Source organism: Lepidochelys kempii, chromosome 1, assembly GCF_965140265.1.
Source record: "Lepidochelys kempii isolate rLepKem1 chromosome 1, rLepKem1.hap2, whole genome shotgun sequence".
Lineage (NCBI taxonomy): Eukaryota > Metazoa > Chordata > Testudines > Cheloniidae > Lepidochelys > Lepidochelys kempii.
In genome coordinates, this window is record NC_133256.1 from 152920898 (window position 1) to 152943540 (window position 22643).

Below are 22643 nucleotides of genomic sequence, written 5' to 3' on the forward strand. Positions count from 1 at the left end.
AAATGCAAGAATTATTTTAACAAATTGTGCCTCTTGGTACACACAAATACTGTGAAGAGGGTACCCACAACAGATTAACCTGTCCATGTCTGATGACTAACTCTGTCTCCCAGAAGTTAAAGCTTCTGACTGCTTGTCTGTATAAAAGCAGCTTGCTTCTTGGGGAGATTTAAAAATCCAGGACACAGTTCACTTTCCACTTTCAAGCAAACAGTCTGAAATGGAAAGTTTTATCCTATCAATTCAAATTTGCAAAGATTCCTTTTAACGAGTAAAAAAAATCCTTGCTCTGCACAAAAGTTGTCATGTCATCTGGAGAAAATAAACATTTTAGTATCTTGAAAAAAATGAAGTCCACCACAGAATATATGAATTCAGATTCACTTGCTAGTCTAATCTATAATGGAGTCATTCACAAGGGCAGATTAGGCAGTGGAATCATTAACTGTATTATATCAGTCCAGAATCTGAAAGTTACAATGGCAGACCTGGAGAAGGTTTCCCTGGACTTGACACAATAGCAACCATGCCGAGGAAAGAAAATAAAAATCTGTTAATAAGAACAGAAGTTGTCTAAGAAATATGAGATTGAGTATCCTGGAAGGAATTCAGTTAGAGATAAGCAAAATGTGTAGCATTGCCAACCCCAAGCATTACAAAATAATGAGTTTTTAAAATAACAAATTTTAAAGTTCTTTTTATTTGCTTTCTGGTTTCTGGGCTTTAGGATGCCCTAGGGTCACATTTTCAAACTTTTCTCTGCAACCATGAGGGCTAGATAACCTCCCCCCTTATTTTTTAAACATGAAAGATGAGCTTCTCACCTAATCATTTGTTTCCAGGAGTTGGGACTTTAAGAAAATCCCCAAATACTGTGAGACCTCTAAGAATTGGCAACTCTACTTAAAATGACCTACTGAGTGAAGCAAGATCCCACTACAAATGGCATTACCACAGGAGTTGCCAAATTAAAGAACAAGTTATCCCATCTCTAATCTGTCCAGTCTGGTTACTGGAGAGATAATTAATGAGAAATATGAAATGAGATTCTAACAGAACTGTGGTGGACAGCTCTCACAGGGGCAGTTTTGGACACTGAAATGCTACCACTTCTAGAACTAGAACACTGAAGTTTGAATAGTAATTTTGGAATTTGTTTTTGCTTTTTTTTCCCCCCTTGTGACATTATATAGCACATAAATTTGCAGACACATCTAACTGTTTTGCAGAAGAATTACAGATATTGGACAAATTCCATTTTCTGTTATACCTGAGTAACTCAATGGAATTACTTTGCAGTTACATAAGTGAAATTAAGAGCATAATTTAACCATATGCTCATATAAAATTGGTTATGTTTGTTGTTTGATCCAGAGCGGGTGCAGTGTCCCACCCATATCTGTGCATGCTCCAATAAGGTAATTATTAACTATGGATAAAAACTAAATGCTTTATAAATTATATGTAGCTACAGACTAAATATTAAAACAGTAATACACAATATACAATACTTGTAAGGCCATTTCACAGTTTAGAGATTGGACAACAAGGCTTCTGCCAACTCACAAGAATAATTTTAATAAAAGGGTATGAAAAGGCCAACTCAAATCGAATCCATCCTCCAGGACATAAATATCCTTGTGAAAACAGTTTAAAGTAGAAAAAAGCCATGAGAAAGTCATCAACTGGAGAAGAACTTCATAGCAAAGCCAATTCTCTAGGTAGCATTTAAATTAAGTAACCAAAATGGAGAACAGGCCATTTTCTTTTAAAATTATTAGGGCACTGAAATTACTTCCACATGAACAACTTGTTTTTGCATATATTTTTGAGCTTCAAGCTAGTAAGGCTAGTTTAAATATTTTGTCTACAAATTGCCAGAACTTTCACAACTATGCTAGTGCTACAGTAAAACATAATAATAAGAATTTTAACTTCATTCACAGAAGCAAGATTTTTAACAATAGTCCTTTACAACGGTCTATCTTCTTGTATGTTTTTGTTCTTTATTCATTCTTCAAAATAATATGAAAAAAAAATTAAACCTATTTCTTTATGTAGGAACGGAGAAAACCCTTTTTTTCCCCCAAGGCCCAGTGAAAGTTTTTGCCTCCCAGAATTTGGTGCATCAAGACGACAACAGACAGTATCTTTTAATCAGCAGCATCACAAACTTCTCTCAAGATGATCCATCCAGGAAGAACAGTGAGAAATCTCTTTAAGCTGAACTTGGATCACATTCTGAAATCAATATTACATTTCTGGAACATCCTAACTTATAAAAATCTTCCAGGGCCAATTTCCTAATGCCAAATACCTGAGACCAAATGGGGCTACAAAAAAAAACTTATTTAGTTTACTTAGGAAAAAGTAGAAAATGAACGATTCTACTTTCTTCGGTTGGAGAAGAAATCTATGTGAAAAATACACCTAAAGGCACATCTTATATATAACAGTGGGGACTGATTAAAACTACCCGCTACCCCCATACTGCCCAGCCATCCCTGAGGAAAGACAGGAGGCAATGAATGTGGTTTAATTAGGCCACAATTTTATTAACTTAAAAGATGTGGGGAAATCTGCCTATAAATTGTACAATGCAGGTCATGATCATTCTCTTATTTCACATAATCCCCAACCTGATCCTAGCTATCCCGTTGCTGGGACCTTGCCACCCACCCCACCTATAAGGTTTAAGGAGATTTAAAAGGATGGGGGTTGGCTCTCCCTGTTCCAGACGCAGAAGCTCTGAACCCTCGTTCCCTTCTGAAGCTCCTTTAAGGGATGCTTTCCTTTAAATCCTTTCCCAGTACATTTTATCCAATGACCGTACCCTTCCGTAACAACTAGTGTACTTCTTTTGTATTGCTGACGTACAGCAGCAACTACAATTTCTCCTGAAGTTGATCAAGCCAGATGGCTACATCAGCAGTAGCAGAATTTATTTTAGCAACGCCTCCTTCATATTTATAAATTGGGCAGTAGGGGGTGATGTTTGATGGTCTATCATGGGGGTCCACACTCAAATGCTGGGGAGTCCTTGATCTTCCATTTGTGCATTAGATGCCCATATGTACCATGGTTGGTTTGGACTCGGTCAGAGCTGACCAAGATATCTATGGAAGGTTGAACCCAGGAACTTCCTGTGTGGGATCTGGCACAAGGTGCTTATTTTTAAAGTCTTAGAATCATAGAATACCAGGGTTGGAAGGGACCTCAGGAAGTCATCTAGTCCAACCCCCTCCTCAAAGCAGGACCAATCCCCAACTAAATCATTCCAGCCAGGGCTTTGTCAAGCCTGACTTTAAAAATATCTAAGGAAGGAGATTCCACCACCTCCCTAGGTAACGCATTCCAGTGTTTCACCACCCTCCTAGTGAAAAAGTTTTTCCTAATATCCAACCTAAACCTCCCCCACTGCAACTTGAGACCATTACTCCTTGTTCTGTCATCAGCTACCACTGAGAACACTCTTTGGAACCCCCTTTCAGGTAGTTGAAAGTAGCTATCAAATCCCCCCTCATTCTTCTCTTCTGCAGACTAAACAATCCCAGTTCCCTCAGCCTCTCCTCATAACTCATGTGTTCCAGTCCCCTAATCATTTTTGTTGCCCTTCGCCGAACATTTTCCAATTTTTCCACAACTTTCTTGTAGTGTGGGGCCCAAAACTGGACACAGTACTCCAGATGAGGCCTCACCAATGCTGAATAGAGGGGAACGATCACGTCCCTCGATCTGCTGGCAATGCCCCTACTTATACATCCCAAAATGCCATTGGCCTTCTTGGCAACAAGGGCACACTGTTGACTCATATCCAACTTCTCGTCCACTGTAACCCCTAGGTCCTTTTCTACAGAACTGCTGCCGAGCCATTCAGTCCCTAGTCTGTAGCTGTGCATGGGGTTCTTCCGTCCTAAGTGCAGGACTCTACACTTGTCCTTGTTGAACCTCATCAGATTTCTTTTGGCCCAATCCTCGAATTTGTCTAGGTCCCTCTGTATCCTATCCCTACCCTCCAGCGTATCTTTATCTACCGCTCCTCCCAGTTTAGTGTCATCTGCAAACTTGCTGAGGGTGCAATCCACACCATCCTCCAGATCATTTATGAAGATGTTGAACAAAACTGGCCCGAGGATCGACCCTTGGGGCACTCTACTTGATACCGGCTGCAAACTAGACATGGAGCCATTGATCACTACCCGTTGAGCCCGACAATCTAGCCAACTTTCTATCCACCTTATAGTCCATTCATCCAGCCCATACTTCTTTAACTTGCTGGCAAGAATACTGTGGGAGACCGTGTCAAAAGCTTTGCTAAAGTCAAGGAACAACATGTCCACCGCTTTCCCCTCATCCACAGAGCCAGTTATCTCGTCATAGAAGGCAATTAGATTAGTCAGGCATGACTTGCCCTTGGTGAATCCATGCTGACTGTTCCTGATCACTTTCCTCTCCTCTAAGTGCTTCAGAATTGATTGCTTGAGGACCTGCTCCATGATTTTTCCAGGGACTGAGGTGAGGCTGACTGGCCTGTAGTTCCCAGGATCCTCCTTCTTCCCTTTTTTAAAGATGGGCACTACATTACCCTTTTTCCAGTCATCCGGAACTTCCCCGGATCGCCATGAGTTTTCAAAGATAATGGCCAATGGCTCTGAAATCACATCCGCCAACTCCTTTAGCACTCTCGGATGCAGCACATCCGGCCCCATGGACTTGTGCTCATCCAGCTTTTCTAAATAGTCCCGAACCACTTCTTTCTCCACAGAGGGCTGGTCACCTCCTCCCCATGCTGTGCTGCCCAGTGCAGTAGTCTGGGAGCTGACCTTGTTCATGTTCTTGTTTAGCCCAGTCTGCTTTCCAAGCCTCCTTCTGATCATAGCCTGATTGCATGAGGCTAAATGAATGTTCCCAGAAAGGCATGCAGGACTTAACATGTTGGAGGGGTGGGGAGGAGCGTTGTCGATGTCTTGGTGGATAGGAAGACACGTGTTTGCCTGGATTCGCTGAGCTTTGCAGAGTGTTGCGGCAGCTTGGCGAATAAGTGGGGGAACGATGTTAGAACAGGTAGTCGTGGGGTTGGAGTTGACTTAAGGGTTCCAGTGATGCACTGCATCACTGTATTCAGCTGGGTGTCAACAAGTTGTGTGTGGCTGCATCTGCTCCATACCAGTGCACAATATTCACACACTGAAAATCTACTACTAATTTTACATACCAAGTTGTGACATTGTAATTGAATCAGCCTGTGAGGAAGGGGAAAACACACACGTCACTTCAGTCAATTTGGCAGTGAAGGGAAAAAGGGGTAACTAGTGTAATGCCCACAGTGGAGGAACCCAGACTTTTTTCAGATGTCATGGGCGGGCAGGGGGGTGCTGCCAGCTTGAGACGGGTTAAAGAGGGCTTCTCCAGGAGTGCATGAGATATAAATACCCCCTTCTCTTTTCCCATCAGCAGGAGGGGCAGTGTCACCATCCTTCCCAACCTGGTCCAGCCAGCCATTTCCTACTCCTACCCGTTTTGTCCGGGTAAACTTTTTTCTTCCTCCCTGTCTACTAGTAGTTGCACAGGGAGCCCTTAGAGAGGCAACAACCTCTCTTCTTCTGGCCAGCTGGACAATGACGAGCAGTATACAGTTGTGGTGAGCACACAGTAATGGAATACGGTACAGGGGAAGTTTCAGATAGGTTTGTGGGTGGATGGTTATTTCCATCAGTTCTCTTTGTTCATCTCCACAACACAACCTGCCAGCTGAAGGCTATTTGTTGTTTTCAGATTTAGCAGAATGTTGATATGATAGTGAGGACTGCTATCACAGTATCTGACCCAACTGGAGTACCTGTTCACCTATAGTAAGAGGATTCTGCCTGGCTGCATTAAAACTACCAAAAAGGGAACTCTAGTGGGAAGTGCAAAAGATGAATTCTGTATCATGTTTTAATTAACCCAAATAAACTATTATGCTGAACTTTGGTTCTAAGCTACAGAACACACTTCTGCAGTTTGAGACCTGGAATTAATTACTTATTATTTGACCACTTCCCTCTTCTGGTCAAGAACTCTGATCTTCAGCCCCCTGGCTGCTTCCTTGGAGATTGATGCCTGCACAGAAGTACTTCCTCCAGAGTAATTAATCCTGAGGTTGGATGCACTAATCATGCATCACAGTAACTGACAGCTGGGACTTTATTCTCAGCCTTTGCTAAAAGGCAATTACTCCCTTTAAACCAGCCTTTTGTCTCGCTGAGCAGTGCACCTGCCTAGTCCGTCATTTCAGCAGCTACGCTCTCATGCTCCCATCCTGGTAGGTTTGTGTGCTGCATACTATAGCCAAACCATCCATTAGAGTTCCAGGCTTATTTTTTAGAACTCTACCTTCTGCTCCTCTAGACAGATAGTAGGGTCCAATGAAGCTGATCAAATCCTCCCAAGGAGTTTTGTGCTTTTTCTCTATGGTACACATGTCAATTGGGGAGGGAGAGCAAACCTTATATTCATATGTCTTGCATAGTGAATATTGTGTTATTGCTACACCACAAAGCTGGTCATAAGCAAGGGATTTAATAGACAGAAGATACATGGCCCTATGATGGTGTCCCCTGAATAGATATGGGGACACAGTTGGCAACAGGCTTTGTTGCAAGGATAGGTTCCTGGGTTAGTGGTTCTGTTGTATGGTGTGTGGTTGCTGGTGAGTATTTGCTTCAGGTTGGGGGGCTGTCTATAAGCAAGGACTGGCCTGTCTCCCAAGATCTGTGAGAGTGATGGGTCGTCCTTCAGGTTAGGTTGTAGATCCTTGATGATGCATTGGAGAGGTTTTAGTTGGGGGCTGAAGGTGATGGCTAGAGGCGTTCTGTTATTTTCTTTGTTGGGCTTGACCTGTAATAGGTGATTTCTGGGTACTCTTCTGGCTCTGTCAGTCTCTTTCTTCACTTCAGCAGGTGGGTATTGTAGTTGTAAGAATGCTTGATAGAGACCTTGTAGGTGTTTGTCTCTGTCTGAGGGGTTGGAGCAAATGCGGTTGTATCATAGAGCTTGGCTATAGACAATGGATCGTGTGGTGTGGTCTGGATGAAAGCTGGAGGCATGTAGGTAGGAATAGCGGTCAGTAGGTTTCCGGTATAGGGTGGTGTTTCTGTGACTATCGCTTATTAGTACCGTAGTGTCCAGGAAGTGGATCTCTTGTGTGGACTGGTCCAGGCTGAGGTTGGTGGTGGGATGGAAATTGTTGAAATCATGGTGGAATTCCTCAAGGGTTTCTTTTCCAGGGGTCCAGATGATGAAGATGTCATCAATGTAGCACAAGTAGAGTTGGGGCATTAGGGGACGAGAGCTGAGGAAGCGTTGTTCTAAGTCAGCCATAAAAATGTTGGCATACTGTGGGGCCATGCGGGTACCCATGGCAGTGCTGCTGATTTGAAGGTATACATTGTCCCCAAATGTGAAATAGTTATGGGTGAGGACAAAGTCACAAAGTTCAGTCACTAGGTTTGCCGTGATATTATCAGGGGTACTGTTCCTGACGGCTTGTAGTCCATCTTTGTGTGAATGTTGGTGTAGAGGGCTTGTACATCCATGGTGGCCAGGATGGTGTTTTCAGGAAGATCACCGATGGATTGTAGTTTCCTCAGGAAGTCAGTGGTGTCTTGAAGGTAGCTGGGAGTGCTGGTAGCGTAGGGCCTGAGGAGGGAGTCTACATAGCCAGACAATCCTGCTGTCAGGGTGCCAATGCCTGAGATGATGGGGCATCCCGGATTTCCAGGTTTATGGATCTTGGGTAGCAGATAGAATACCCCAGGTCAGAGTTCCAGTGATGTGTCTGTGCGGATTTGTTCTTGTGCTTTTTCAGGGAGTTTCTTGAGCAAATGGTGTAGTTTCTTTCGGTAACCTTCAGTGGGATCAGAGGGTAATGGCTTGTAGAAAGTGGTGCTGGAGAGCTGCCTAGCAGCCTCTTGTTCATATTCCGACCTATTCATGATGATGACAGCACCTCCTTTGCCAGCCTTTTTTATTATGATGTCAGAGTTGTTTCTGAGGCTGTGGATGGCATTGTGTTCTGCACAGCTGAGGTTATGGGGCAAGTGATGCTGCTTTTCCACAATTTCAGCCCGTGCACGTTGGCGGAAGCACTCTATGTAGAAGTCCAGTCTGTTGTTTCAACCTTCAGGAGGAGTCCACCCAGAATCCTTCGTTTTGTAGTTTTGGTAGGAAGGTCTCTGTGGCTTAGTATGTTGTTCAGAAGCCCTCTACACCAACATTCCACGGAAAGATGGACTACAAGCCATCAGGAACAGTATCCTCGATAATATCACAGCAAACCTGGTAGCTGAACTTTGTCCTCACCCATAACTGTTTCACATTTGGGGACAATGTATACCTTCAAATCAGCGGCACTCCTATGGGTACCCGCATGGCCCCCCAGTATGCCAATATTTTTATGGCTGACTTAGAACAACGCTTCCTCAGCTCTCGTCCCCTAATGCCCCTACTCTACTTGCGCTACATTGATGACATCTTCATCATCTGGACCCCTGGAAAAGAAACCCTTGAGGAATTCCACCATGATTTCAACAATTTCCATCCCACCACCAACCTCAGCCTGGACCAGTCCACACAAGAGATCCACTTCCTGGACACTACGGTACTAATAAGCGATAGTCACATAAACACCACCCTATACCAGAAACCTACTGACTGCTATTCCTACCTACATGCCTCCAGCTTTCATCCAGACCACACCACACGATCCATTGTCTACAGCCAAGCTCTACGATACAACCGCGTTTGCTCCAACCCCTCAGACAGAGACAAACACCTACAAGGTCTCTATCAAGCATTCTTACAACTACAATACCCACCTGCTGAAGTGAAGAAACAGATTGACAGAGCCAGAAGAGTACCCAGAAGTCACCTACTACAGGTCAGGCCCAACAAAGAAAATAACAGAATGCCACTAGCCATCACCTTCAGCCCCCAACTTAAACCTCTCCAACGCATCATCAAGGATCTACAACCTAACCTGAAGGGCGACCCATCACTCTCACAGATCTTGGGAGACAGGCCAGTCCTTGCTTATAGACAGCCCCCCAACCTGAAGCAAATACTCACCAGCAACCACACAACAGAACCACTAACCCAGGAACCTATCCTTGCAACAAAGCCCGTTGCCAACTGTGTCCACATATCTATTCAGGGGACACCATCATAGGGCCTAATCACATCAGCCACACTATCAGAGGCTCGTTCACCTGCACATCTACCACTGTGATATATGCCATCATGTGCCAGCAATGCCCCTCTGCCATGTACATTGGTCAAACTGGACAGTTTCTACGTAAAAGAATAAATGGACACAAATCAGACGTCAAGAATTATAACATTCAAAAACCAGTTGGAGAACACTTCAATCTCTCTGGTCACTCGATTACAGACCTAAAAGTTGCAATTCTTCAACAAAAAAACTTCAAAAACAGACTCCAATGAGAGACTGCTGAATTGGAATTAATTTGCAAACTGGATACAATTAACTTAGGCTTGAATAGAGACTGGGAGTGGACGGGTCATTAGACAAAGTAAAACTATTTCCCGTTGTTTATGCCTCCCTTCCACCCTCCACTGTTCCTCAGAGGTGCTTGTCAACTGCTGGAAATGGCCCACCTTGATCATCACTACAAAAGGTCCCCCCACACAGCTCTCCTGATGGTAATAGCTCACCTTAAGTGATCACTCTTGTTAGAGTGTGTATGGTAACACCCATTGTTTCATGTTCCCTATGTGTATAAATCTCCACACTGTCTTTTCCACTCAATGCATCTGATGAAGTGAGCTGTAGCTCACGAAAGCTTATGCTCAAATAAATTTGTTAGTCTCTAAGGTGCCACAAGTCCTCCTTTTCTTTTCGTGAATACAGACTAACACGGCTGCTACTCTGAAACCTGACCAAAAATTGATTTCCTTATTACAAACCACTGAAAAACAAACAAACAAAACAAAACCAGCAGCTGCTCTGGCCTCTCTCTCTCGACCAGGTTACACACATGTAGTATTTTCTATTCCCCTTTCTCTCAAGTTTAATGTATTAATGTGTTGTCAGTTTATACCCTTGAATATACAGAATATGCAATTTAGCCAAGTTTCCAAAACTACCCTAACTTCTGAAACTTTCTGACTTTGCAATCTTGCTCTTATATCCTTGATTTGCATTTGTATATCACAACACCCCACAAATACACCCATTCCTCTCCATTTCCTTCTATATAGGTGTGATGGGGTATCTGAGCCTGCCCTAAAGGTTAAAAAACAGCTCTGGGCCCAGTTGGCCCCACCTAGCCACACCTGCTAGGCATGCTCACACTGGAGGCTGGGCTCAAAAGGGAGCAGGTCACCTCAGTCTAGGAGAGCAGCCTAGGGAAACAGATGCATGCTGCAATCTCCTGCATAGAAACCGTCAGGACTCCATGAGGCTAAGATCAGGCCCCACTGGCAAGTCACCATACACACTTCATCCCTCAGATGCTAGGAATAATGGGCTGATAGAAGGGCCCTACCAAATTCATGGTCGATTTTGGTCAATTTCATGGTCATAGGATTTTAAAAATAATAAATTCCATGATTTCAGCTATTTAAATCTGAAAAGTCACAGTGTTGTAATTGCAGGGGTCCTGACCCAAAAAGGAGTTGTGTATGTTTGTGTGTGGGTCGCATGGTTGTTGCAGTACTGCTACCCTTACTTCTGCGCTGCTGATGGTGGTGGTGCTGCCTGCAGTCAGCAGCTGCCACTCTCCGGCCACCCAACTCTGAAGGCAGCAGCGCAGAAGTAAGGGTGGCATGGTGTGGTACGGTATGGCTAACCTTGCTGATTGTGGGGCGTTGCCTTCAGAGCTGGGCACCTGGCCAGCAGCCACTGCTCTCTGGCCGCCTAGCTCTGAAGGCAGCGCAGAAGTAAGGGTGACAATGCCACAACCCCACTAAAATGACCTTGCAACCCCCGTGTAAGTCCCTTTTGGGTCAGGATTCGCAATTTCAGAAACACTGGTCTCCCCCATGAAACCTGTAAAGTATAGCGTGAAAGTACACAAAAGACCAGATTTCACAGGATTTCATGGTCTGTGACATGTTTTTCATGGCGGTGAATTTGGTAGAATGCTACTGATAAAGGAAGATGCTCTGGAGCATGATCAGAAAGGACTCCAGGGGGAATCCAGGAGACGACCAGTGGTGCGGATGGAGGAACCAAAACTGGGGTAAGAATTGGCCATGGAACAGCTGTAAGGGCACTGGCCCCTAGGTCAAATATTTGAGCTATTATTCACAGGCTCCTGGGTTGGAACATAATGGAGCAGAGAGGGCCCAAGTTCCCCTACACCCAGCCACCAACTCTCACCACTAGGCGTTACAGACCAGATCACTGCCACTAGGCGATGCTGCCAGATTTGGAGTTCAACTTCCCAAAAGTAGGACAAAAGTAATTGGTAGAAAGAAAGGGGTAGCAAGCCAGCTTATAAAATTCATTATTTTAATTGCTTTCTTTCCCCAATAAATATGAATCTCCAATCTCAAAAGCAGTATATTTAGAGTTAGCTATTTCACTTGCAGAAACACTGTTTGAAAGCAACTTCTTAACATGATGTACGCTACATAACACTGCTGCACCCTTGATACAGTGTAGGGTAGTAATCTCTTAAATGTATTGAAAGAAACAAAATATGCACATTTTCTTTCACACTGTATGAAAATAACATTTATTTTCACTGTTGTGCGGCACCACAGATTTGACCATCAAAGCATACTCATTTCATTTAAATCTATTTTGATATTCAACTGGTGAATATTGGGGATTAATGAGCAAAATGCATGAGTGGCTTTGCAGCAAGGGCAAGTAATTAAAGATTTTATAAATTTGATAATTTTTCCAGTTTAGTATTAAATACTCTGAGACAGCAGCATTAAAATGTATATTTTGGGTACTTGGCCAAATATGGCTGAAATGAACTATCAAGTGAACATTACTGTGAATAGATCTGCAAGCTTTGACAGCTATAATTTAAAGCAATCAAAACCATCACAGACACACTTTTCATTTCTTCTTTATTGCATTTTCCCCCTTCCTGGGGCTCCTCCCATACTCTTCTCCCAGGTAGCCTTTTCCTCACAAATGTCTAATTCATTTTTCAATTCCTCCTTCCACTGTCTCTTTTGTATTTGCATCAGTATCTTTGTTTCAAGTCTGCTTCCTTCTCTGTGGTCTTTCTGCATTTCTTCTACCCCCAATAATCTCTTGATTAATTCAGACACCAGTGGCCCACTAAACAATGCACCTCTCCCAGTACTCAACATAACAGATGACTCTGAACGACAGTGAGATCTCTGTAGTTGCACTAGGGCACCTGTATAAAGACAAAGTATAACTGGGCAAATCAATTCAGTCAGAATACATTCCTGGTCCAAACCACAGTCTCTCTGTCTGTCTGAACCTTTGTTCAGCCAATCCTATGATTTTTTGAGGCATGACATGATTTTTGAACATTTCGGGTTCGCAGTATAGCTTTAGAGGGGAAAAAGTCATGGTCCCTGCACTGAGGAGCTTACAATGTCAATCCCTAAACCTGTAAAGGAAACATCTGGATGAACTTCTGTGCACAGAACCTCATTAAAGTCAAAGGAACTCTGAGTACAGGTGAGCCAACTGAATGGGTTTCTGTAAATTTGGGATCTAAGGGCCCAATCCTGCAAACACTTATGAAAATCAAAGAGACTACGCATTATATCACATAGGGTTTGCAGGTTTGCCTTGAGTTAGACATGACAAAGATATATGTAGTGGTGTTATAGCCATGTTGCTCTCAGGATATTAGAGAGACAAGATAGATGAGGTAATATCTTTTATTGGACCGACTTCTGTTGGAGAGAGACAGAGAGAGAAGCTTTCAAGCTCTGTGTAAGCTCGAAAACTTGTGCTACTCACCAACAGAAGTTGGTCCAATAAAAGATATTACCCCACCCACCTTGTCACTCTAATGACATAACAACAACATATAATGGATGCAGGGAGAGATGACATCAGGCCAGTAGGGAAAGGTTAAATAAAATAATGCTAGTTTTGTTTTAAATATATATTTTATAAAGTTAGATTTTATTAGGTCACTGCCTAGATTTTATGTTGATAAATGTTTTAGAAACCCAATGGATTATTAAGAAATAAGAGGACTGAGAATCATCATAAATAAAATAATAGTCATACAGAGCTTCCCGCAGCTCCCATTTGCCGGGAATGGCGAACTGCAGCCACTGGGAGCTGCGGGTGGCCATGCCTATTGACAGTCAATGTAAACAAACTGTCTTGCGGCCTGCTAACGGATTACCCTCATGGGCCACAGGTTGCCCACCACAGGTCTATATGCTTTCTTGCTTTTTTTCCTGTGACAGAGAGGCACAATGGGGTTAGATTACAGCTCAGGATCTTTTTTACTTATCCAATAAAATGAACGCAGGACAATGATTAGCAAAACTGTAGGACTTGCATGGGTGAAAGTCTGAGCAATTTAAAGTGACATTCTACTTTACAGAACACCAAACACCAAAATAAAAGTAATGTAAATTAAATTAAAATCCAGGATTATAACTGGAATGTAGGGTATCGGTTACCAAGTGTTTGTAACTTAACTTTCATGTGTATAGGGAATCCTGAACAGTTATTGTGATTTTTTTCTTTAAATAAATGACCAAAATAAGTGACATTGATGTGATTATATTGCATTATTTTGACAAATAAAATATGAATAATATTGCATTTTTTGATGCAGAATTCCCCCACGAGTAATCCTTGGGAGATGATCTACACACATTATTTTTTAATAAAAAAGCCTGGATTTTTAACCATCAAAAAAGATGGGAGGATAAAAGTTCAAAGAAGCTGAAAATGAAGACCTTGTAAATAATTATTATATTCAGTTGGGAAAAACGTCAGTAAATATGGTCTTTACTGTTTCTTTTCCTCTGTATGGGGTAATTTGCACCCCTGCTTCAGACTGCATTTAAATTTTATGCTCCTAAGCTCCAGATAAAACTTTCATTGTGGTGATCATTCAATCATTGAGTCTGAGGACGCTTTCAAGCAACTCACTCTACTGCCTGTCAACACCACTTCTAAAGTAGCACAAGGACTAACCCCCACAATGTGAGGCTGAGAATAAAAAACACAGACTAAGTTCCCCAAATAACTGTGCTGTCCTGCCAGTAGATCAGATTTTGTTTTTGTTTTTAATTTTAAAACACAAATATTTTCTATTTCCTTTCTACTGTGAACTTACAACTTAATGAAAGGATAACTTAAAGAAAAATATAGGTGTGTATGCATGCATTCCAGATGGGGTTTAGCAAGTGCCATTAATACAAGTGCTCTTGTGCCTCAAATTACACAAAAAGAGTGTATTAATGACCCACTTAAAACAAGCCCTGTTTATGACATCTAACTCATGAACAACATTCAAAGTAGTGAAAACAAATGCTGAACTAATGACTTTGAACCACACAAAGTGATTACATGGAGAACAAGAGTGTGGTTCCAATACAGAACACACAAAAATAAGGTCAAGTTAATGAGAACAGATTCAAACATTACCATTCAAGGCTGATCAGAATATACCAGATTTTATTTTCGGTACTGTTTAGGAAATCCATTAGTAAAATGGTATTTAGGGATATTCTCTCTCTCTTTCTTTTACACTCAGGGATGAACACTAAAAACTCCTCTCTGGAAACAGAACTGATTGCTGCCACTTTATTTCTCACCAAAATGCACAATTTGGTAACATACTATGCTTTGCTCAGAAAACGTAATAATCTTGGTGATAAACGTAGGCAGGGTTAAAAGGGTTAAAATGACTACTGTTTTTGGAAGAGACTTTCGAATTTATTAGTGCTAACATCAGGCTGTGATTAGGGAAAAATAAACAAAGAACAAAACCTAACAGTAAAAGACCAAACATAGTCTTCAAAAGTATACATTTAATCAGAGGAACTCCATAAATGTGCGGTGTTAGTTTTCCTTTGAAATATTACCATTAACTACATAGAAGAAGAGATACAGGAGCAAGAACCCTTAAAATCAATGTACTTTATATATATGCATTATTTATATATATAAATGAAAAAACTCTGAAAGCAATAAAATGGCTACAACTTACAGACCAAAGTCAAGTACACACAGATACTTGGTAACACTACAATATATACATCATGGCTATTCACTCTCTCACAAACTAATTTTTTATGTGATATACTAGCAAACAGGTTAATAAAGTTCCACTGAAGTTTATAGCAATTTTTTCTATCACAGATATAAGTACAGAAACATAAACACCACTTACCTTAAAGTTTGCAGATACAACACAAAATTCTTAGGTAAGTAATTAATAAACTTGCCTAGAGCTATCTGGCTTAGGACAGACAGACAAAGCTAGCAGCACAGACTGGCCCCAAACACACAAAAGCTGATATTGTTCTCCTGCTGAGTGAAAATTTCACTTGTAAATTGAAGGACATCTGTATTCAGAATCACCCACAAAAGCTGTCCCTGAGAGGTGACCAAACTGCTTGACTCAACAAGAGAGAGATTTTACTTGTGGCCTTCAATGCAGGCCGCTGTGTAATGGCAGCTTCTGGTTTTACCTTCTAGCAAACCTGCCTTCATTTCAGCTAGCCATATAGATGAAACATGTTCTGCTAAGATCCACCCTTAGGCAAAGCCGTCATGCCCAAGGTATTCTTTAAAACAACTAATCATTAGGGTAAAATCTGTGTCATACTGATGTAAAAAATAGCCATTCATGAATATCTCCAAAATCAGTAACTACATTCATGCTGTGTCAATACTGCTGACATACACAATGCGCAATGCTTTGCAGTATCTACCTCTTGAAAGTCAATAAAATACTTTAATCAACGTATTTGATAAGGTATCTAAAATCTGCTGGTAGAAATAAAAACCTGTTCTACTACATTAAATTGTGCCATGTTTTTTCATTAAATAACTTGTATTCTTTACTTATGTTTGTTACTTTTTTATTAATAATGCTACATTCATTATGAACTAAACTGGACATCAGAATCAGTCCATAAAGCTTTCCATAGGCATAAAAATAGGAATATCTGCTTGAATTGGATGCAAGAATGTGCTGCATGGTTCATTAGAATTTTTAACTTCACATTTCCAAAAGAGAGGGAAGGACATGTTTCCCTGTGTAATGCAATTGACACTGTCCAATCTAAAACCACTCTTATTCTTTAAAAAAAATATCAAGTATTAAATTTGATTGTATTGTTTGTACATTCCCCAAAACAGCTGTTTCCCTCTCTTTATTGTAAACACATCTAATACCTTTGTAATGAATCATTTGGGGTTTTTGGAATTATCAAACTATTTCTGAAAAAATTAGTTTTGATTCTGTATGACTACTGACAACCATACAATGGGAACTATACCTCTACCCCAATATAAAGCTGTCCTTGGGAGCCAAAAAATCTTACCGCGTTATAGGTGAAACCACTTTATATCGAACTTGCTTTGATGCACTGGAGCACGCAGCCCCGCCCCCACAGAGCGCTGTTTTACCGCATTATATCCGAATTCACGCTATATCGGGTCGCATTATATCAGGGTAGAGGTGTATTTTGAAAGACGTTTCCAGGAGATGCACTAGTGCTCTGCAGAACTGGGCCCCAAATCAGTGCAGGATCCTGATCTTTACAAAAAGAGAATGACAACTGTTCCCTAACAGGGACAAAAACCTCATTAAAAAATACATCCAGTAGCTTTCCTGTTTTACAGTTGTAATTGACTATCTGCAGGAAACAAGAGCTGAATTATACACTTCGTCACACGCATCTAAATTGGTCACTACAGAAACTCCAATTTCAGATTTTTTTTCCTCTGAACTGTACACAAAAGTTTAGACACAAAAACTTAACTGGAATAGATCTACGTTGCTGTGGCATAGCAAAGGTTGCATACGCTGTTCGTTTGAATTTGTATTTGATATTTTAGCTCACAAATGATATATACATGTCTGAGAGTTTCACAGATATTTACTTAGCAATGAAAAAAAAAGTTGGATTTCCACTCTCCACATTAGTGCTTCTGTTTATACCACAACATACTAGTCTATAGTTTACGTTCTGAACTTAGAAAACTATTGGAGAAAAAGTAATATTAAAAACATACACAAATAAGCTAATTAGACTTGTTGGTGATCTTTAAAGAGTAGGTGATTCAACAAAGAGTAGGTACAGTATACAGTTTTGGTTCTAGGAAAAATATGACCATAATTAAAAGGCTACAGTTACAGTTCAGACATCTCAGTTCATAGATCTATATTTTATGTTGCATGGATTATCCTGTAAATTAACAGGACTAAAAAGGCATTTTTGTTTTGAACTCCTTTACCACTGGAATAAGTCTAAACAGATGAGTTTCTTAACACTGCAAGAAGAGCTTTTTCTTAAAATAGCTTTTAAAATAGACATATATAAATGAATTCAATCAGTGGAATAGCAGAAAACACACTTTTCTGCTGTTCTGCCTACATGAGTAACTTTATAAAAAAAGAATCCCCGCTTGATGTATGATCTTTATTAGCTGAGAAACTAAAAGGGAAGGGATGACTTTCATTCCTTTGTATAGAGATCCTTCCTCTCTTTTGCCTTTAGACACGATTTAGTTTAAGCCAGGGAAGAGATTCCAATAGAGGGAATGATAAATCACATGCTTAGTCTAAAAATAAGAACAACTCTTGAGAAAGAGGAGGAACATGTGAACAAATTTAACATATGGAAAAAGGCCAAGAAGTGGGAAGCACAATTTTTCATTCAACTGACATTTTCATTTGACAGTAAGAACTTCACAGCAGATCGTAAAATTCTTACTCAGCAGAAGATAATGGGTCAGAAAGTTTGTTCTGGTAGTCCCTCTGACCCAAACCATTCCAAGGAGAACAAACTCTTTCTGACAGACTGCCAGTGAAACACAGAACATGACCTTCCCTGAGGCAAAACGGCACCATATCAATGCAGAGGTACAAACTGCCTAATCTGCCTTACTGAAATAAAAAGCTTACTTAATTTTTTAAAAAGAATTTGTTCTGTGTTCTTTCAAGATTTTAAAGATTAAAATTTTTGTTTTGTATGACTTGTGTCAGCATGGCTCCCCAAAGATTTAGCAATGGGTGGGGTCTTTTTCTCCCTTATTCAACATATTCCAGTAAAAAAATTAAACTACATTCTGGTAGAATGGTGCTCTATTAAAACACTATCTTAATGTACCTTTCAACTGAGCCTTTTCTGCCTCAATCTCACTCACAGAACTACCCAGGCTTTTGAAAAGAACTTCTGAGAGACAAGAACACATGCTAGTCCTTTGCTACATATAAATCTTATACAGCATTCGTTACACCATTACTAGAATGCTTGTCCAGTTTTGGACTTTAAAAAGGATGTCAAAAAACTGAAAAGGTTTCAGAAAACAGCCACAAGAATTATTCAAGGGTGGTCCAGATTATGAGGGAACTGCCTAATGTTCCTTGTAGCACTTTAGGATCTGACCCAGCAGTAAGGTGTTCCCTGGTTAAAAATGAAAAGGTCTCAGTACCACTTTTATTTATCTGTTACAAAGTTTGGCTTCCCCATTCTGCAAAAAGGTATGTAAACTGAGAAAAACCTGTGATGGGGGTACATGTGGCCTGAAAGTTCGTACTTAGGTCACCGAAAGTGTTCCTGGACATGTAGGCCTTCTCAGGTAAAATAGCTGCATCTAGCTGCATGTTCTGCCAATAGCTATATTCCGTAATAGACAGTCACCCACCTCACTATCACATCAGCATAAAGGCCAAGATCAGAGAGGACCTGGATATTTGGGCTTTTTTCTCCAAGAATTTAAAGGGTTAGCATAAATTTTGGTATATATTTTTCTAGCTACTGATGTGCCCATAGGGAGAGGGAAGAAAAATACCTCCCACCAAAACAAAACACCACTGTAAAACACAATTCTCTGAAGGGGAGAGAATGACAGCACAAAGCCACGTGACAGATGTTAGTCACATCATTTAATGGCCTACTGGAAGGCATTCAGATAGTATCGTGACAAATGCAGCCAGCTCCTCGTGTTTTCCATTCCAGTGGAATACTAAACTGTATTACACGGCTCAGCCACTAGCAGTACTGTGTAAAATACCCTATTTAAACAAACCTCAGCCATTCCTGGCAGAGCATTAAAGGATCTTATGATGGACACATCTGGTATGTAAAAGCAAGCACTGTAGCCAGTCCATACCTGGTACAGAAGAACATGACATGGTGTCAGGAGTAAACGAAGAACAGAAACAGAAAGAAAACAGCAACAAAGGTTGCAGACAAAAGGAAGAAAGATTGCAGGATCTCACCAACATACCTTTATTTGAGGCACTGAGAACTTCAGCTTTGTCAAACCTTCAGAATGGGCAGACTGGAAAAAATATTTTGCAAGATTTCGTATTGCTACGAAGCTCCACAAGGAAACTGATGAAATGCAGATATCTTTTGATGTATTCTTTATACCTCAGAGAAATGTGGTTTATGAAAAAGCACGTTTTCACCAGAAAATTCAAGAACGGGAGGAAATGTTGAATGTTTTATAAGAGCTCTGCATACAATGGCTGAAAACTGTGATTTTGGGAATGCAAAACATGAAAATATCAGAGATAGGGTAGTTATTGGGTTAACAGATAAAAGCCTTTCACAGCAACTACAAATGAAGAGAGATGTTACCCTAGCCACCACAGCTCTACAGGTAGCAAAGCTGTCAGAATTAGTCAAACCACAGAACAAAAGACAGGAGCAACTTGAAAAACCTGAAGCTAGCTTAGAAGCTATAAATAGACACTTGAGTGTTAAAAGTCATTATCATAACACCCCTAAGACAAGGAGTGAGAACTCCCAGGCTAAGAGGGACAAACTCCAGCCTACATGCACAAATTGTAGAAAAAGTCATATCCATAGAGATGATGCACATCCAGCCAGAGGCATATGGTGTAATAAATGCTTGAAATATGGGTGTTTTGCAGCTGTTTGCTACACAAAAGAAAGTCAGGGAGTTGATTAATATTACAAACAATACAGAACCATTGTTTCTCTGACCTATCACTTGCAATGACATAGAGCCTGCCTAGAGAGTGAAACTGAATATTCATGGCAAGACTATTGGCTTCAAAATTGACTCAGGAGCTGAAATTTCACAGTCATGCCAGAAGGGACTTTCAATCACCTTCAACCCCACCCAGAGTTAAAGTCATCTGACACAGGTCTGATGAGCCCTGGAGGTATTCTGAACTGCACAGGCCAGTTCACTACAGAAACAGCTTACAAAGACTAAAACTATGCATTCAGAGTGCAGTGTTCAAAAGGATCAAAGACCAACAATCTTTTCAGCCACAGTGTGGCAGCCATGAGGGGCCTAGAGAGAAAGGAGAAAGAACTTGATGGAGGATTTGATTATACTGAACTTTTGAAAGAAGATCCAGTATAGATCAACTTAAGAGACAATGTTTGATCATGAAGCGTACAAGCAGTTCTATCAGAGACACACTGGAATAGATTAGTTGCAAACATATGTGAATTCAGAGGACATCACTACCTGGTCATTGTGGACTATTTTTCCAAGTATATAGAAACAAAATACTTTAAAGACATAATATGTTGCCCATTTTGGAATTCCAGAACAACTAATGATGGACAAAACCACAATTCACTGCAGCAAAATTTAACTCATTCCGAACATTAAACACAAGCGAATGGAGAGGCTGAGAGAGCTCTACAGACAGCCAAGAAAATCCTACACCAGGAAGATCCATTTCTTGCTCTTCTGACCTACAAATCAACACCAATAGCAGATACTTGATATAGTTCAGCACAGTCCCTGATGAAAAGACAACTCAGAACTACTGTTTCAGCTCTGAAACAGAATCTATCTCCGAAGTGGTCCAATGTGAAGAGACTAGCCAAATCAGGTAAAAAGGCAAAAAGAGCCTATAAACACTTTTACAACAGACAACACTCAATCAGAGAACTGACAGCTCTAGAAACTGGTGACCAAGTTCATGTCAAACTCAATGGAGAAAAAGGAGGGACAACTTCAGCTGTTATAAAGAAAAAGACTTCACTGCCCAGATCATATGTGATCGAGACCAACAGTGGAGAGTTCAACAGAAATTGCTGACATTTACAGTTTGTTCCTCAGAAAAAACCATCAGCAGAAAAAAATCTACAGATGGTGGATGCAGAACAAGATGACGACTCAGATTCCAAACTGACTACAGCCAGTTGTTGCAACTAACGGACAGCCAGGTGACCCAAGTTATTACACGTTAGGGTCGTGTAATTAGAAAACCAGTATGATTCAGAGACATTTGAGAGACTGATTCATACTGAACCTCAAAGACAGTGTGATAGCGTAAAAAAGCGTAAATATTGTAAATGGTTGGAACGTAGAGCTTACAGGAGGTGGTGTAATGGAATGCTAAACTGTATTACCCCGTTCAGCCCCTAGATGGCACGGTGTATAAAATACCTTAGTTAAACGGACCTCAGCCATTCCAGACAGAGCACTAAAGGATCTTATGATGAACACACCTGGCATGTATAAGCAAGTCCATATCTGGTACAGAAGAACATGAGACCTGACATCCAATGACCTGCAGAAGTTTCATTTAAAGTATTGAGGCTACCACCTGGCTTGTGCAAGTTAATTTCAAATAAGGGTTGCATCATAATCTTCTTATGCATGAAAAGGATTTGCTCCACTTCCTCATCTGTTAGGGAATCACTGTCCTAAGCAAATACTAAGACTTTGGTAAAAAGGTCTCAGAATACATCACTTTAAAAAGGAGTATAAATCTGCATAATTCAAATTTTGAAGACAAAATATAAGTCAGACATCAACAAAAGAGCCATGTTGTTCTGTGAATCAGAATATTTTTAACTCTATCCATTTATTCCATGTGTAAACTCACAAACCAAGTCATTAATCACTTGTGCAAAAAAATCGCATTTTTAAAAGTCACACTATGCAGTATGATAAACTATAATAGTTGTATTTTAATATCAAGTCTTCCTTGAGTAATTTCTTACATTTACCACTTATTAAATTAACTTTTTCTCGTTTGTAACAAAATCAAAAGTAAGCAGGATACACAAAAAAGAAGCAAATACTACACAGTGAATTTAAAATTCTATCAAAAATGGAGAAATATTTAGCTATTAAAGAAGAAAATATATTCAAATTTCTATTGTAAAAATACTTACATCTAGTAGTGTGTGAAGATGCTGATCCTGAAAAACACTGTGTAGAAAATCTAAATCTTTTTCACTGCAGTCTGTAAGTGCATGGATTTCCTCCAGGCTGTCCAGCACCTGAGAGACTGCTCCTGCAGGCAAACAAGCAGAAAAATAAACCAGTAGAGCAAAGACTCATGGTAAACTGACCTTTGGAACAGGAATCTCACACTTCATTCACTGTGACTATCTAAAACAGGATTTTAAAAAGGCTAGAACCTTTATTGAAGAACACACTGAATGAACTTAATGTTATTTAATAGTACAGTATATATCTTCATTTA

At 40.5% G+C, this 22643-nt stretch overlaps 1 protein-coding gene across 17 annotated transcripts in view; it reads right to left on the minus strand.

Annotated features, from left to right (window-relative positions):
- The window catches only part of CASK (calcium/calmodulin dependent serine protein kinase), a 425127-nt gene that overhangs the window by 85889 nt on the left and 316595 nt on the right, over positions 1-22643 (minus strand). For 16 of the 17 annotated variants that reach the window (XM_073358759.1, XM_073358793.1, XM_073358785.1 and 13 more), the window contains one exon: positions 22330-22451. The exons of the other annotated variant lie outside the window; for it this stretch is intronic. In XM_073358759.1, the coding sequence (XP_073214860.1) occupies positions 22330-22451 (122 nt within the window). The remainder of the gene's footprint in view (positions 1-22329; positions 22452-22643) is intronic. 17 annotated transcript variants of the gene reach the window in all.